The sequence below is a fragment of the Talpa occidentalis genome, unplaced genomic scaffold (genome assembly GCF_014898055.3).
Source record: "Talpa occidentalis isolate TD23 unplaced genomic scaffold, MPIMG_talOcc4v2.1 talOcc4.17, whole genome shotgun sequence".
Taxonomy (NCBI): Eukaryota; Metazoa; Chordata; class Mammalia; order Eulipotyphla; family Talpidae; genus Talpa; species Talpa occidentalis.
In genome coordinates this window covers 17,615,080-17,630,237 of record NW_023601754.1, presented here as the reverse complement: position 1 = coordinate 17,630,237, position 15,158 = coordinate 17,615,080, and the positions used below count along the sequence as shown (strand labels likewise).

The 15,158-nt window shown below is 44.1% G+C and overlaps 1 protein-coding gene across 2 annotated transcripts; it reads right to left on the bottom strand.

Moving 5' to 3' along the window:
* Positions 1-625: 625 nt before the first annotated feature.
* Positions 626-13,477, bottom strand: ATMIN (ATM interactor). 2 transcript variants are annotated; one of them, XM_037516209.2, is made up of 4 exons: positions 13,120-13,477; positions 5,915-6,040; positions 4,937-5,136; positions 626-4,266 (listed from the first exon to the last, which is right to left on the bottom strand). In XM_037516209.2, the coding sequence occupies exons 1-4, from the start codon at positions 13,450-13,452 to the stop codon at positions 2,454-2,456; spliced, it is 2,472 nt and encodes an 823-aa protein (XP_037372106.1). In that variant the 5' UTR covers positions 13,453-13,477; the 3' UTR covers positions 626-2,453. The 2 variants fall into 2 exon arrangements, with proteins under 2 accessions (XP_037372106.1, XP_037372107.1); XM_037516210.2 differs by lacking the exon at positions 13,120-13,477 and adding an exon at positions 12,732-12,754 and having other exon boundaries at positions 629-4,266.
* Positions 13,478-15,158: the final 1,681 nt, after the last annotated feature.

The following is a 15,158-nucleotide window of genomic DNA, read 5'->3' as shown; positions in this document are numbered from 1 at the left end:
TTTCCAAAACTTAGATCCTAAGACATAGTTTTGGTTTTTTTTTTTTTTTTGTGTGTGTGTGGCAGGAGGGACCCTCACAGGCAGCTGGGGAACGAACCGGCACTGCAGAGGCTGCGGGCAGCCTCGCAGCCCAGCGTTCAACCGCTGCGCCACCAGGGGAGGCCCTAAGACATAGTTTTTTTTTTTTTTTTCAAAGATTTATTTATTTATTTATACAAGCACTGGGTACAGTCAGAAGCACGGGAGGGTGAGAGAATTCACCAGAGCCAGAGCGGGGAGCAGAGCAGGCAGAAGGACCGAAGTACACTGCTGAGGGGAGCAGCGCGCGGCAGGAGAGGTCTGCGCGCCATGTGGGACCCTCCTCCGGTGGCCGGGGAGCAGCTGGGGATCGAACCGGCGCCACAGAGGCCACGGGCAGCTTCGCAACCCAGCGCTCAACCGCTGCGCCACCGGGGAGGCCCTAAGACATAGTTTTTTTAATCAAGATTAAAACCTTACTTCAACATAGAAACTTTGGTAACGGGTGTCTTTTCATTTTATATTGTGCAAATTGTAAGCATATTTTCATGAACAAAGGAAAAGCCATAATGAAAATAACTAACACAATCACTTCATCGTGTGAGCTTATGAAGGGTAAGGCAACAAGAGTTACACTATAAGGTCGAAAAGTCTGCAAATAGGTAGAATTCTCACTTCTCTTTAATCACTGAATTTGCTTTTACAAATAATCTTAGAACAATTCAAAGGAAGCCAAGGTTTTGGTGGGAAACAGTTCTTACTTGTACATGAGGAACTAGTACATGCTCCATTTTTCTGTTAATAACTATAGGTCCTATTAACATTGTCACAGAAACATTTTTTTTAAAGCCATAGATCACTGCATTTATATCAAAAGCAATAAACAAACATGCATTGCTCCTTTTCTAGAACTTAAATAGATGATTGAACATTAAGGCAGTGATGATTCTAAAACAATGAAATTCTAAGTTAAGGCTTTATGTTTTAAAACCCATAATCATAGGCAACTGTGACCAAAGCAAACTTGTACCAGATTGAGTTCACCTGCCCAGGATAGTATTTCTCCATTACCAACAATCCTATGGGGGTAAGAATTAGTAGCAACACCAGCAATTTACTTTGATGAATTATTAGTTTTCTCATTAGGTTTTATTTTGAGGATTTAGCTTTCAGTGGTACACATGTATGACACAGAGGAAACATTTTTTGTAAAATTAGAAAACATACAGGCCACACTGAAAGTTGGCCAACAATCAAGAATCCAGAATCTCCCAAACACAGGCCCCCCAGAACCCCCCCTAAACATACCTGACCCTGCTCCCATCTCTAAACCTAGAGGTTCTTGATGAGTGAATAGGTCTTCACCTTGTCTTCTTTGAAGATAACTAGTATTACTCTTTCCTAACAAAGTAACAAATTACTACCATAGTTTAGGTGAATCTATTCTATAATTGCTATCCTCAAGGCACAAATAATATCCTTGCTAGACCAATGTCTTATTCACAGAAAAGATGAGAGGTAAATGAAAAGCATTCGCTTTATAATAACTGTAGATTGCACTCTTGCCCTATCAAGCTTATTACAAGTGTGAAGTATTGGAATTTAGGGGGACTGTCATTTTTTCTCTCCACTATTAAAAAAAATGACAAAGCTCAGATCCAGCCTGTGGAGTGCACTTTGAACAGCAGTCCCAGAGTATCCTGGCCTGCTGCTGAGTAGGATGGATGGCTGCAGGGTGTGTTCCAGTACCAACAGGCACGACACCACGATTCTGCCTCTTTATGGTAGGGGTGACTTAACTGTTTACATGAGAAGGGTCACTATTTACACTAAGTGCTTGCTGCTGTTTTTAAGCAGTCATTTTACCGCAACACATCTCTTGTGAGGCAAGTACTATACAAATACATTGATATCAGTAATCATTATGTAGTGAAGGGATGGCATTGACTACAGGGAAATTGTTCAAAGGCTAAAGACAGCTGTAGTTTTTCTTTGTGCCTTCAAATCAGAAGAGATGTTACAGGAGATAAAGGTGCAGGCTGACTTGAGTCTCAGCCCCTTTGAGCACTGGCGTTATGGTCACCTGGTCACATCAGATTGTATTAGATGTTACTATCAGGAAGCAGGAACTTCTAATAAGCACTGCAAAATATTTTAGTTGCAACTTACGCACATCACAGACCACAATTTTTTAAAGAGTTGAAATTTTTCTTTCAAATATGGGACAACTGGCTGTGAAAGGGCAAATGTAGGCAACTCAAAAACAATTATTTTTAGATCAATATCTTACACTTTATAATACACTCACATTTATACACAGATTTCATGTTTACAAGTACAAAAGGCAATGAACCGCAATGAATTGAATCAACTGCATCATCAACTACATTCAATAGAGTGAACGCTGCTCTAGAAGCAAACTGTAATCTCCACTGTCAGAAGTTGGAGACCGTGTGCAGTTCCGCACATGTCTGGGTTTCTACCGAGCTAAACTGAGATTCCATAGTGTTCCAGGCCAAATCGGCCAGAAGAAAGTCGTCCATTGCTGTTTGAGTTTCATTGCTGGTGAAGAACAAGTTCCCCAGGGTTTCAAAGCCAGAATTCATGGTCTGTGTTTCGGTACTGTTCAACTGAACTTTGCTTTCGAGAGAAGGAAGGTTTTTAGCAGCAGAGACTCCTTCAGTTTGGGTCTCTGTGTCAGAAGAATCAGTACTCATGGAGAAGCTGGAGTGTTTCAGAATACTCCCCAGAGGCAGGTGAGGACTACTATCTAAAAAGAAGTTTAAGTCTGTCTGTGTCTGTGTGTCAAACATCTCAAGGCCTAAGAAGTTAGAATTTCCCCTACAGCTATAGGATGGGGCAGAAGGGTCTGCAAGAAAGAAGTCAGTTTGGGTCTCTATGTCCAGTGATTCCAGGGCTGGCTCTGTGGTGATGGTGCCAAGCTCACTCGCTTCAGTTTGAGTTTGGATATTGGAGGCCGAAAAGAACTCTTCAATATCGAAATCGATCGCTGGATTCTGGGTGGGGCCAGACGGGAGCTGGGTGTCTGGCCCAGTATTAGTGTCAGACAAAAGACTGCGATTGTCCAGTGTCTGTGCAGGCAGATTACTTGATAAGATGTTTTCTAAATCACTGAATAAGTCTATGGTTTGGGTCTGATTATCTGTCATGTTCTGAGAAGGAAGTATACTATTCTGCGTGGTGAAGTTTATAATTGATGCAGATTTCTCAATATCTTGATTTAAAGTCTTAGGGTGGTTCTGAGGTATCAAACTGTGAGTGTCAGTCTCTGTTACTAAACTGTTGCTTATGATATTATCTGCAGAGACACCATATGATGAATGGACAGTCTCAAAAATGTCTCCACACATTACAGCTTGGTCCATCTGTACCCGGTCATCAGCTGGATTCTGCAGTCCACTAGTTTGAGTTTCTCTGGAGATCCCACCTGACTGGAGACATGCATCTATAAACACATCAGTCTGTGCAGCTATAGTTGAAGTCACCTTAGAACTGGGCAAAAATGTTTGTGTTTGGACACTAATGGGAAGGGACACTTGAGAACCAAAAGTCAAGTCAGTTTGAGAACAAGACGATACAGAGGAATCAGGACTAGCCCACTGTGAAGAAGGTATAAAGTGTTGTGAGGCATAAGACAGATCTGTCTGGACATTGATTGAAGAAATGCTATTCTTTTGACATGTATTCCCTAGTTCTTGTAAAGGATCAGACAGACCTTTACCCAAGTTTACTTGAACACCTGTACTAATTGGCTCAACAGCAACAGGGGTTACAATTTTTGAAAGCGGGAGGCTCTCCTTCAGAGAGCAAGTCTCTGAATCCAGGCCAAGGAACAGGGTTCCTATTGACAAGGGCAGTAAGTGCACAGCACCTGGGGCCGAGCCCTGATGATCAACACCTAACACCACAGGCTGGGCTGAGGGGTCGGCTGTAGGCACAAAGACAGGCATAGGAGAAAACTGCATGACTGGCAGTTTAACCAAGGCCACCTTGGGCTTTGGTAGAAGCAACTTCTGAGGATATCTTGGCGTTGTTGTAAGAGTCTGCTTTCTGGCATTAGAGCTGCAAGAGTCTTCAAAAGAAGCAACTAGCTTGATTTCTGAAGTTTCCAGTTCTTGAGTGTCTGTTCTTGGGGTTGGTTGGTTGCTCAATGTCTCAAGTGTCTTACTGGACAACTTCTGGTTGTGCAGGTAGTTTTCCATTTTCCTTTTCTTACTAGGTGGATCCCTAAATACAATGCAAAAGTAAAAGAAGAGAAACAATGTCAAATTGCAGCTTCTCTTAACCCTGGACCTATCTTCTTTACTTACAATGCTATTTTCAACATCTACAGAAGTCAGATTCAAATGAGTGAAGAGAAATCCCTTCTTGGAAATCTTTGAGAACTGGGCCTATTATATGGTCAGAAATACGTAAACAGAGAAGGAAGCATAGCATTTAAAAAAAGCTTTAAGTGCTAAAACTCAACTAAGATCTGTAAGTATATGGAAGGTAACATATTACATAATACAACTGTCATCATTTCTAAAGCAGGAAGCTATTATGCCAAATATAAATTTGACCTTTAAAATGAAGTACAGTTTCATGATTAAACTTACTCTTTAACAATCAAATCTCTCTCTAAAAGAAAATGCAGGAAGTTGAAATTTTCAAATGGGAGCATAAGGGACCCTCACAAGGGAATGGTAGAATAAGGAAGAACAATTGGGTCAAGATGATGTAGATCCTTTGCAAGTGCTGCTATTTTGAAAAGCTCCTTCTTCCTTATAACCTATTTCTCCATTCTTCTTCTTTTCTCCCTATAGTAATGAAGTTACTATATAAACTCCCTCCAGAAGTTTCACTGGAAACTCCTCCCACAGCTGTTGACTTGTGGACCCTTATTTTTTCCCTTTACCTGTGTTCTGCAGGGATTTCATGGCCAGTTCGGTAGATGTGGGACTGCAATGCAGTTCTACTGGCATAGGGACAGCCACATGTGCACTGGAAGGTCTTGCCACAGTCCTCTGCATGTCTTTTCAAATCCCACTCAGTGCCATAGGAATTGCTGCACTTACTACACTTATGCTTCTTCTCAGCATGCATTTTCATAAAGTGCTAGAAAGAACACAAAAGGGATTAAAATGAAAAACTTTAACTGCTCTCAACATTCAAAAACTGTCAATATACCCAAATTAGCAATGACATTCATATGTAACAGAGCTGTTCCAGACCAAAAGACCGCAAAAGCAGAAAAACCACAGTTTATTATACGCCTATTCTCCCTATTACGTTTGTGAAAACTGAGTTGGTTTTGGAAACAATCCAAGGTATCTATCCAACATTTAAGCTGTGATCTACAGAGTAGTCTTATATAGAGAAAAGTCTATGTAATGCTTTTTCCAGGGAACCTCGACCTTCATCAGCAAACTTTCCGGAAACATCTCAACCATCAATCTCTTCATGTCCTGAGTTACCTCCATAACAGTGGTTAGGGCCCTTCCCTACTCTTAAGAGAGCTGCTTCAGAATTTCCTCTTGTCTCTGCAGTTTCTTATTCCCCTGAGAGAACTTTTCCTTTGTGCGTTTCCCTGCCTGCCCTTGGAGGCATAGAGATTCAGACATGAGATGTGGAAGCACACATTTTCTCATTCTTTGCTTTATTGTCCTCTCTCCAAACCCACTGCTAGACATCTTCCCTCCAGAACAAGCCTCATTTCTGTCACCTGCCTTACACCCCATTCACTTTCCCATTGGGAGTTCTTGGATGGCTGTGCTCACACATAGCTTTCTGTTTACTTTCTCCAGCTAGGATCATTAAGTAGTTAGAACACATACTGGGCTTATACTTTCTTTATTTTGTCCTCAGAGAACTATATGTAAGGGAAATAAAATACCTGTTTTACGAGAGAAAATTGAGAAAATGGTCTGTCAGGACCTCTAGGACATCCTTCAATTGGACAACAGTAGAATTTTGGTACCGTTTTCAAATCTTTTCTTATTGTTGGATTTACTATGCCATCCTGCAAAAGAAAAAATACTTTAAATATTTTTAAAAACCAGTAAAACAGGCTAGGGAGAGAGACAAGGAATGACAAAAGGTAAGCACAAGGGGTCTCTGTTTGGGTGACTGAAATGTTCTGAAATTGTACTGCGGAGATGGTTGTACAATTATTAGATAAATTGAATTATTCACTTAAAATGGGTAAATATTAGAGTGTGAGCTACATTTCAATATATCTGCTAAATTTTAAAAACTGTGCTGTTTAAAAATTCTGCCCTTTCCTTTAAAACTACTCCTTCTAAATGTAAAATCTCTGTCCTAAAAGCCACCTTCTGTATTTGTAAGTGCATCATGTTTACAGTTTCTCAAGCTCAAGATTTTGGTGTCACCCTTAAGTCTTCCCTTCTATACCACTCCCAGTGTCTTAGACTCAGAGCCTGAAAAAAATCTTCCTCTGACTATGATTTAGGCTTTCCAATATTATTGTGGCTTTCTCTGATCTGGTATATCACATTGTCCCTAAACTAGCTAAAGCTGTATTACACAATGATTAAAAAGCAATTTGAATGCAGACATGGTATGTTTGAAATTTATTATCATTATAATGGCAAATACAAGATAGCTTTTATTACAGTGTCAGGCACTGTTCTAAGTACTTTATACACACACACACACACACACACACACATATAACATATATAAACTCATATAACCCTGGTAATCCTTTGATATGAGTTTCTATATGAATGAGTTTATATATGAGTTTCTATATGAATGAGTTATATATGAATTTATGAGTTTCTATATTCATAATCCAAGCAATCCCTTGATATTAAATTTGTGATAGACTTTTTGGCTAGGAATTTAAAAGCAATTAAGTTAATTAAACCTGAAGAGCGCTCTTATTGCTCTGAGGAGCCCTGATGACCTCCAGTATAATTCTCTGGCCCCTCCCAGATGCCCCAAAGGAGGGTGAGGGGAGATGGACCTCCATTCAGTCGCTGGAACAATAGGAATGGTGCTCAGGCCTCTGCTGCTGCAGGTCCTCTAGTATTCTGATGGGAAAGGATTCATTACTTTTGGAACATGCCCCCTCTTCTCTGCCCCCTCTTCTCTCCCATCAGTGTGTATCTAGAAAAGTGAGAGGTTAATAACTAAGTGGCAAGAACTCTTCTTTGCTCTCAAACTGGCATCAAGAAGAACATGTAGATCTTGCTGGGTCAGTGTTCCAATAATTTAGAAGGGGAAAGAAGCTATTCTTGTTTGATTTTTAAGCAAAACAATTTGTCTTTCATTGCTATCAAACTTAATTATTCCTCCATGTCTTCAACACTGGTCCATCATTTATCAATTCTATTGCACTATACTGTCTAGATAGTCATTTAGTTTATTTAAATGGTCTCTGAAATGATTTCTTCCTTTTCTAATACGAAGTTTGACGTAAAAAATTATTTGCATGTATCACCTAATGCTGTCAAAAAATATATGTAAAATCAACTCCTCCCATTTACCATTATAGCCTTAGCATTTATTGCTCCCTTGTACCCTTTCAGTCCAAGATTCTTCCCACTTTTAATTCCACTTTCCACACCCATTTCTGAATATCTGTCCTTTTTATCCCTCTCAAATGGTATTGATTTTCCCATTACAAAACCACATAATTTGAGGCACACAACTTGACATCTTCAGGTGTGCTCATGTTTTACCTCCAAAGCTCCAATGCCAATATCTGATCATTTTCCGTTCCCCACCCTCTCTAATAACCAGTATCTTTTTAGAGTGTAAGAATAATTTTTCTTCTGTTTTGCCAGTTTGTTTTCTGTGGTTAGTTATATTCCACAAATGAATGAGATCATCTGGTAACTGTCTTTCACTTTCTGACTTATTTCACTTAGCATCATCGCCTCAAGATCCATCCATATCGTCCCAAAAAGCACTATTCATCTTTTTAAGTAGCTGAGTATTATTCCAATGAGTATGTACTCCATAATTTCTTTATTCAGTCACCTGTTGGTTCCATGTCTTGTTCTTTGTGAATAATATGCTAAGGTGCAATGAATATACGGATGCATAAATTTTTTCATATTAGTGCTTTCAATTTGGTAAATACTTAGAAGCAGTACTGCTGGATCACATGGCATATCCATTTTTATTTTCTGGAGGAATCATACATTTTCCACAGTGGCTACACCAAAATACATCCCCACCAACAGTAGATTAGTGTTTTTCTCCACATCCTTGCCAATATTTGTTGTTTCCAGTCTTTTTGATGGAGGCCATTCTCACAAAGGTGAGGTGATATCCTAATCATGTAAGAGCCCCTCCTTTCTCCTCTCTGTTGCTCAGAGTCCTATCCCATCCATTAGCTTAAGAATATAAACCTTTGGACCTCCCTGGTGGCGCAGTGGTTGAGTGCTGGGCTGCGAAGCTGCCTGCGGCCTCTGCAGTGCTGGTATGATCCCAGCCAGCCGGTGAGAAACCCATATGACGCAGCAGACCTCTCCTGTTGCGCCCACTGCTCCCCTCAGCAGTGTATTTCGTTGGTCTGCCTGTTCTGTTCCCCGCTCTGTCTCTGGTGAATTCTCTCACCCTCCCGCGCTTCTGACTATACCCAGTGCTTGTATAAATAAATAAATCTTTAAAAAAAAAAAGAACATAAACCTTTAATCTGTATTATTTATTCTAGAATTTACAGTTACATAAATTACCCATATGTATACAATTAAATTTCTTCCTTTTCCCCTGGTTAGTAGTCTCACCTTAATTTGTCTGCTCATCCGGTGTGGGGGTATTTTTGCCCTGCACCCATACAAAACTGACCTAAACTAATCTAAACTAATACTTTACATTGAAGACTGTTCCAAAGTCTGACTGAAAAGCTGCTTTTGTTAAAACACTGATAACTGCTAGCTTTAGTAACAAGTAACATTGCATCTCATTGCCCAGTTCATCCCATTCACCGGTTTGTCTGGAATTTTTTTTTTTTAATGAAAATCTTTTTTTCCACCCACCCCGGCTAGTGTTATCAGTGAGAGAAAATGAAATGCATGGTTAATATTTAGTTATGTACTTAGGAGATGGCACCATTTCCAGTTCTAGGTTGTCCAATGTCCTGTGAACTGCCTACAGGGTCACTATAAAACTCATGCTCACTTCTAATATATCCTCAATTTTACTCAACAATGCTTTTATTATACCTTAAGCTTTCTATCATGTTCCCATTCACTTATTCATTTCATTATTTATTTATTTTTTAAGATTTATTTATTTATACATACAAGAACAGGGGTACAGGCCAGATGCACGGGAGGGTGAGAGGATTCACCAGAGACAGAGCGGGGAACAGAACAGGCAGACTGACGAAATACACTGCTGAGGGGAGCAGTGGCATGACAGGAGAGGTCTGCTGCACCATGTGGGACACTTGCCAGTAGCCGGGATGGAACCTGTGCTGCAGAGGCTGTGGACAGCTTCACAGCACTGTGCTCAACCGCCTGCACCACGAGGGGAGGCCCCATTTCATTTTTTAAATAACGTTATTTTTTAAGAGAAATTGTAGGTTTATAACAAATAGATCAGAAAACTAGAGTTCCCATATGCCCCCTCGTCTCCAGTAAGTTTCCACTATTAACATTCTGCACCAGAGTGGTGTATTTGTTACACATGATGAACCTACATTTCACACATCACTATTACCTCAAGCCCATACTTGGATATTAGAGTTCATTCTTGTGGTACACTCTATGAGCTTGGAGAAATGTATAATGATATACACCATCATTACAGTATCAGGCAGTATTTTCACTGTCCTAAAAACAGTCAGGATTCCATCCTTGCCCCTAAGCCCTTGCGACCAATGACTTTCCATAGTTTTGCCTTTTCCAGAATATCATAATTGGAATCACATGGTTAATAGCCATTTTGGATCAGCTTCTTTCATTCGGTAATGTATCTAAATTTCCTCCTTGTATGTTCATGGCTTGATAGCTCATTTCTCTCTTATTGAATAATATTCTATTATTCCATGTATATATTAAAGCTTATTTGTCCATTCACCTACCAAAGGCAAAAGGATGCAAAATCCATCAAGATCAAGAAAAACAAGGACAATGTGATGTTTAAAGTTCAGTGCCGAGGGCCTCCCTGGTGGCGCAGCGGTTGAACGTTGGGTTGCGAAGCTGCCCGCGGCCTCTGCGGCGCCGGTTCGATCCCCGGCTGCTCCCCGGCTGCTCCCTGCTGCTCCCCGGCCACAGGAGGAGGGTCCCACATGGCGCGCAGACCTCTTCTGCCGCCCGCTGCTCCCCTCAGCAGTGTACTTCGGTCCTTCTGCCTGCTCTGCTCCCTGCTCTGGCTCTGGTGAATTCTCTCACCCTCCCGTGCCTCTGACTGTACCCAGTGCTTGTATAAATAAATAAAATAAATCTTAAAAAAAAAAAAAAAAAAAAAAGTTCAGTGCCGAGCCTCCCCTGGTGGCGCAGGCAGTTGAGCGCAGCGCGGTGAAGCTGTCCGCAGCCTCTGCAGCGCAGGTTCAATCCCGGCCGAACCGGCCAGCTGGGGAGGGCCCACATGGCGCGGCAGACCTCTCCTGTCTTGCCCGCTGCTCCCCTCAGCAGTGTGTTTCGTCAGTCTGCTTGTTGTGTTCCCTGCTCTGTCTCTGGTGAATCCTCTCACCGTCCCGCGCACCTGGTCTGTACCCCAGTTCTTGTTAAATAAATACATAAATCTTTAAAGAAAAAATAAAAGTTAGTGCTATAAATACTTTTTATACCTTGGTAGAAAGCAGAGAAACTGAAGCAGTTCCTGCCCCCAGATTGGCAGTAAAGGTGCTGAAATGAACAAGATGTGCTGATTTGAATTGTATTAAGAATTTTTTAATTGTTTAAAAAAAAAGAGAGAGAGGAGTGAATGTTTGGTTGGGAGTAGTTTGTGTTGTGAAGAAAGAATAAAATAAAAACTACACAGCAACGAATGGGAAAAAGAATAAAAGACTTTATCATAACCTAGAAAATATAAAAATAAGGAAAGAAACCTGAAAATTGCAAGCAATTAACAAGCAAATGAAAAGTTCTACTGAATATTAAATAAATCTGCCAAGCCGATTCACTCAGACTAGCTTTTGGTGAAAAGGGGCTTCACACTCAACTGGTACTGGAGTCTCTCTGGTCCGAACACACCACTTTCAAAACTACAGGGAGCCCCTAGTACTTGTCTCCAGGCCTCCTCCTTCCAGTACTATGAGTACATCATAGTATAGGAAATTTTTAAATTGAAGATCCCTCTACTCACGATTTACCACCTGACGTAGCACCACAGGGATGCCGCTGTTCTGTCACACAGGCAATCTTGGCTAAAGAAAAAAAAATTCCCCTTCTACCAAGATAGCTGATGCTCCACGGCTGCTGGGCAGTAAAGTGTCTGTTTGAATGAGGTATTAGGGAAAGATGGTTCTGTGTGGGATTTCTGTAGGATGGAGATACAGAAGGGTCCATTTTTGTGTTCAATGATCTCAGTTCAGAAAGGATGGTGACTACACAGCAATTCTAGATAAAAGAAGCACATAAACCGTTAAGAAGTGCTTGTTAGAGTAACACTCAAACTAACTACAAGGAGGGTCCGGGTCCAGCAGGCAGCTTCATTTGTGCTCAGAGAAGTAGTCTGCCTTTGCTTTGTCAGTGAGGGGATGAAACTGAAGATGGGTGATGGTGGTTGTATATGTGGTTGTATATATTCTAAAAAGAATTTGGGGGGAAACCAAGGGATTAGCTTGTAAATTCCTACAAATATTCCTACAGTTCATCCACTCCAGTCAAAATATAATTAAGACAAGGAAAGACTTAGTTAAAATTTCGTATGAAAGAGAAAACAGGAGATTGAAGAGCATTCTCACAAGTTATTGCACTTGCGTCCTGGAAGAAACTCAAACTATTCCGAGAAAAATTTCAGCCCCCCAATGTACCTTCCTTCCAGGTACATTTCCTGATTGGGTTCCCTAACCCTCTAAGAAAACTGCTGCATCTTTGTTAGGTTAGTGCTAAAAGGGGATCATCCTTCATTGGGTATCTCTGCCCTCCTAGGGCATAACCTCAAACTTTCTGCTATTACTCTGATCAGAAGCCTGATCGGCAATGATGCAAGGAGGATTTACCTGAAGGACAGAAAGAAGAACGTGCAATACTCTAGGTAATTAAAATTCACTTCTGAATCAATTCGGAGCACACAACCTACTACATAGCCACAAAACCGCGGTCAGTGATGAGCTCTGCGATTCTGTCACAGTTGACACGGACTCTAAGAGGAGGCAGAAGGGAAACTTCCTATCGTCATCACTGAGAAGAGATGACCACGGACTAGGTCTGGGTGGGGCCGGGGATCTTCGAATACGCTTCCCAGAGATGCGGACGCTTCCCAGAGATGCGGACGGCAAGCTGGCGATCACCGCCCCGCTTCACAGAATGCCCGAGGGCCGTTCGGACGGTTGCCACCTCACGACACGGGGTCCCCTCCGACAGAAGCTGCACGGGAGGCATCTCCCTGGCCGACACCTTGAAACTTGCAACTGCCGGGGCGCGGCCAAACCCGCCGCTCCCTGACCACGGGCGGCACCCAGAGGCCCGCGGCGGGTGCCCGTGGGGGTGGTGGGAGGCGCACGGGCACCGCAGCCAGAGCCCGGGTTTAAATCCCAGCACACTCGGGTGCGTCACGTTTCTCACCGACAGCAGGAGGACGCGTCCCTCACCAAGCAGCCGTGAGAACTACGGAGACCAACGTGTGAAATAAACGCCTGGGCCGGAGTCCCGGCTCGTCCGAGCTGGCCCGGGGCGGCATGAGACAGGGCTCCCCATTATTCCGCGCCCCGGCGTGCGGCTCCCACTCTCCCCAGCCCGGACTCCTCCCGCTCCGTTCGGTCGGGCCGAGGAGCCCAAGCCCCCGCGAGGCCGGCCGGGGCGGGGGGCGCCGTCCACACCCGCGCCCTCCCCCGTCGCCCCCGCCCGCCCCCGGCACTCACGACCCCGGCCGCGCCGTCCCGGCTGCGCGCCCCCCGCTTTGTCGGGGCGCCCCGCGGCGCCAGGCCCGGGGGCGCCGTCCCGCCCGGCTCACCTGCAGGCGGTGGCTCTTGACCAGGTGCATGTTGAGCGCGGGGCCGTTGGGCAGGATCTTGCCGCAGCCGCGCACCGTGCACAGGATGTTGGTGCGCACCGCCCGCGACAGCTCGCTCACCGACGGCTGGATCAGCTCGCGGGCCGGCGGCGCCGGACCCGGGGGCGGCTGCTGCCTCGCCGTCGTCGCGGGTCCTGCGCGGCGACCCCTCAGCCGTCCGGGGGGCCCCCACGGGCCCGAGGCGGCGGCGGCCCCCCTCGCGGCCGCCGGGACGGCCGAGGCGCCCGAGGCCAGAGCCGCGGGCCCCGCCGCCGCCGCCTCAGAAGCCGCCATGGCTCCGCTCGGCAGCCGGGCCGAGCGCGCAGGTCCCGCCTCCCGCCGCAGCCACTTCCGGTAGGGGCGGGGCCAGCCGACTCATTAGCATCCGGCCGGCCGGCCGGCGGTGCCCGCGGCGCCCCCTAATGGCCGTGGAGGGCCGTGGAGAACCGAGGCCAGGTGAAGCCGGCCAGTGGCACAACTTGACCTGGGTTCCTGAGAACGGGTTACAGGCACCGGTGCTGCTGATTGAGTCTTTTGCCTTCCTAGGAACTTGAAGAGTGAGAGAAGAAAAGTTCCTGTGCTGGGTCTCCCCGGCGGCGCTGCGGGTTGAGCGCGGCGCTGTGAAGCTGTCCGCAGCCTCTGCGGCGCGGGTTCCATTTCTGGTCGGCCAGGGAGATACCCACATGGCGCGGCAGACCTCTCCTGTCGCGCCTGCTGCTCCCCTCAGCAGTGCTTTAGGTCTGTCTGCCTGTTCTGCTCCCCACTCTGTCTCTGGTGAATCCTCTCACCCTTCCATGCCTCTGGCCTGTACCCCAGCTCTTGTATAAATAAATCTTTAAAAAAAAAAAAAGTATAGTGCTCAGGTACTTCCCAATTTTTGGAAACAACCGAAGTGTTCAAGAGCAGGAGAGGCGATAATTGTACATTTATTACATTACCGTTTATTACTGGGGGGATACACTTTTCATTTTGCACCTCATTTTTGTCCTCAAAACAACCTTAGCCGGTACATACTATAAGTTTGTCCCATTTTGCAGAGAAGTAACTTACCCTGGGTCATATTACACAAATGAAATGATTGCTGTATTCATTTAGGAAGGCTAGATTTACTTGCTTATGTTTCAGCAGCTGAAACTGGATATGCATATAAAATAAAAACACTTAGCACAGTACCGGCCACATACTAAGTGCTCATTTTTAGAGATCCTACCTAATGCACAGTAAACTTCTTTGGCTGCAGAGGTCCTGCATGTGCATTTACTACTCTGTTCCCAAGACTGCATTTGAATGCAGTGTCTCCGGAGCATCAAGCACACAGACTTCTTATCTCCTTAAGGATGCAGCCTCAGTGACGCTACCATAGGCTAGATAATACAATTTGTGTCTTTCTTATTTTGGCTCCAGTTGCTCATCCTTGCTAAGCACTAATAGGGAGGGTCTGACAGCCTGGGGACTTGCAAGGACTCTGTGCAGACCTAACAGAGGCACTGAGGCACCAAGAGCCTACTGAATGTGTGCAAACAGGGGCAGGTACTCTGAACGATTATGATAGTTGGCAAGGAAATTAACATTACTAAGTCCTACAGACTCAGTGCCTCACTCTGTAATAACTGAAGTATCTATGTCATGAGCTAATTAAATCTAAAACATATTATTTTACATCTCTACAACCTGTAGACAATACTATCACACCTAATTGTTTAGCCCCCTTATGATATACTTGTACATCTGTGTTTTGAGCCTGTGATTGTCATCAAAAGTAACAGATGTGGCAACTTTGAAGTATCTTAATTCACAAATTGGTGTTTTCTTCTGTTTGGTCACTGGCTAATAACTCCACTCCCAATTTTCAGTCTTCTTCTAGCAGCTGGATGAGTACCTCTACATCCTTCAATACTAATTTTACCCCTAGCTTTATTTTGTCATCCCATTTGCCCAGATTCATTCACTTTTTTTTTTTAGAAAATATTTATTTATTGGGCCTCCCCGGTGGCATAGCA

What these genes read in the sequence shown, in the direction of transcription:
- ATMIN (XM_037516209.2), bottom strand. Translation starts at nt 13,452, where the DNA reads ATGGCGGCTTCTGAGGCGGCGGCGGCGGGGCCCGCGGCTCTGGCCTCG. An exon ending in TCAAGAGCCACCGCCTGCAG is followed by an intron (nt 6,041 to 13,119) that starts GTGAGCCGGGCG and finishes TTTCTTTTGCAG; the next exon opens with GATGGCATAGTAAATCCAAC. An exon ending in GAAATCCCTGCAGAACACAG is followed by an intron (nt 4,267 to 4,936) that starts GTAAAGGGAAAA and finishes CATTGTATTTAG; the next exon opens with GGATCCACCTAGTAAGAAAA.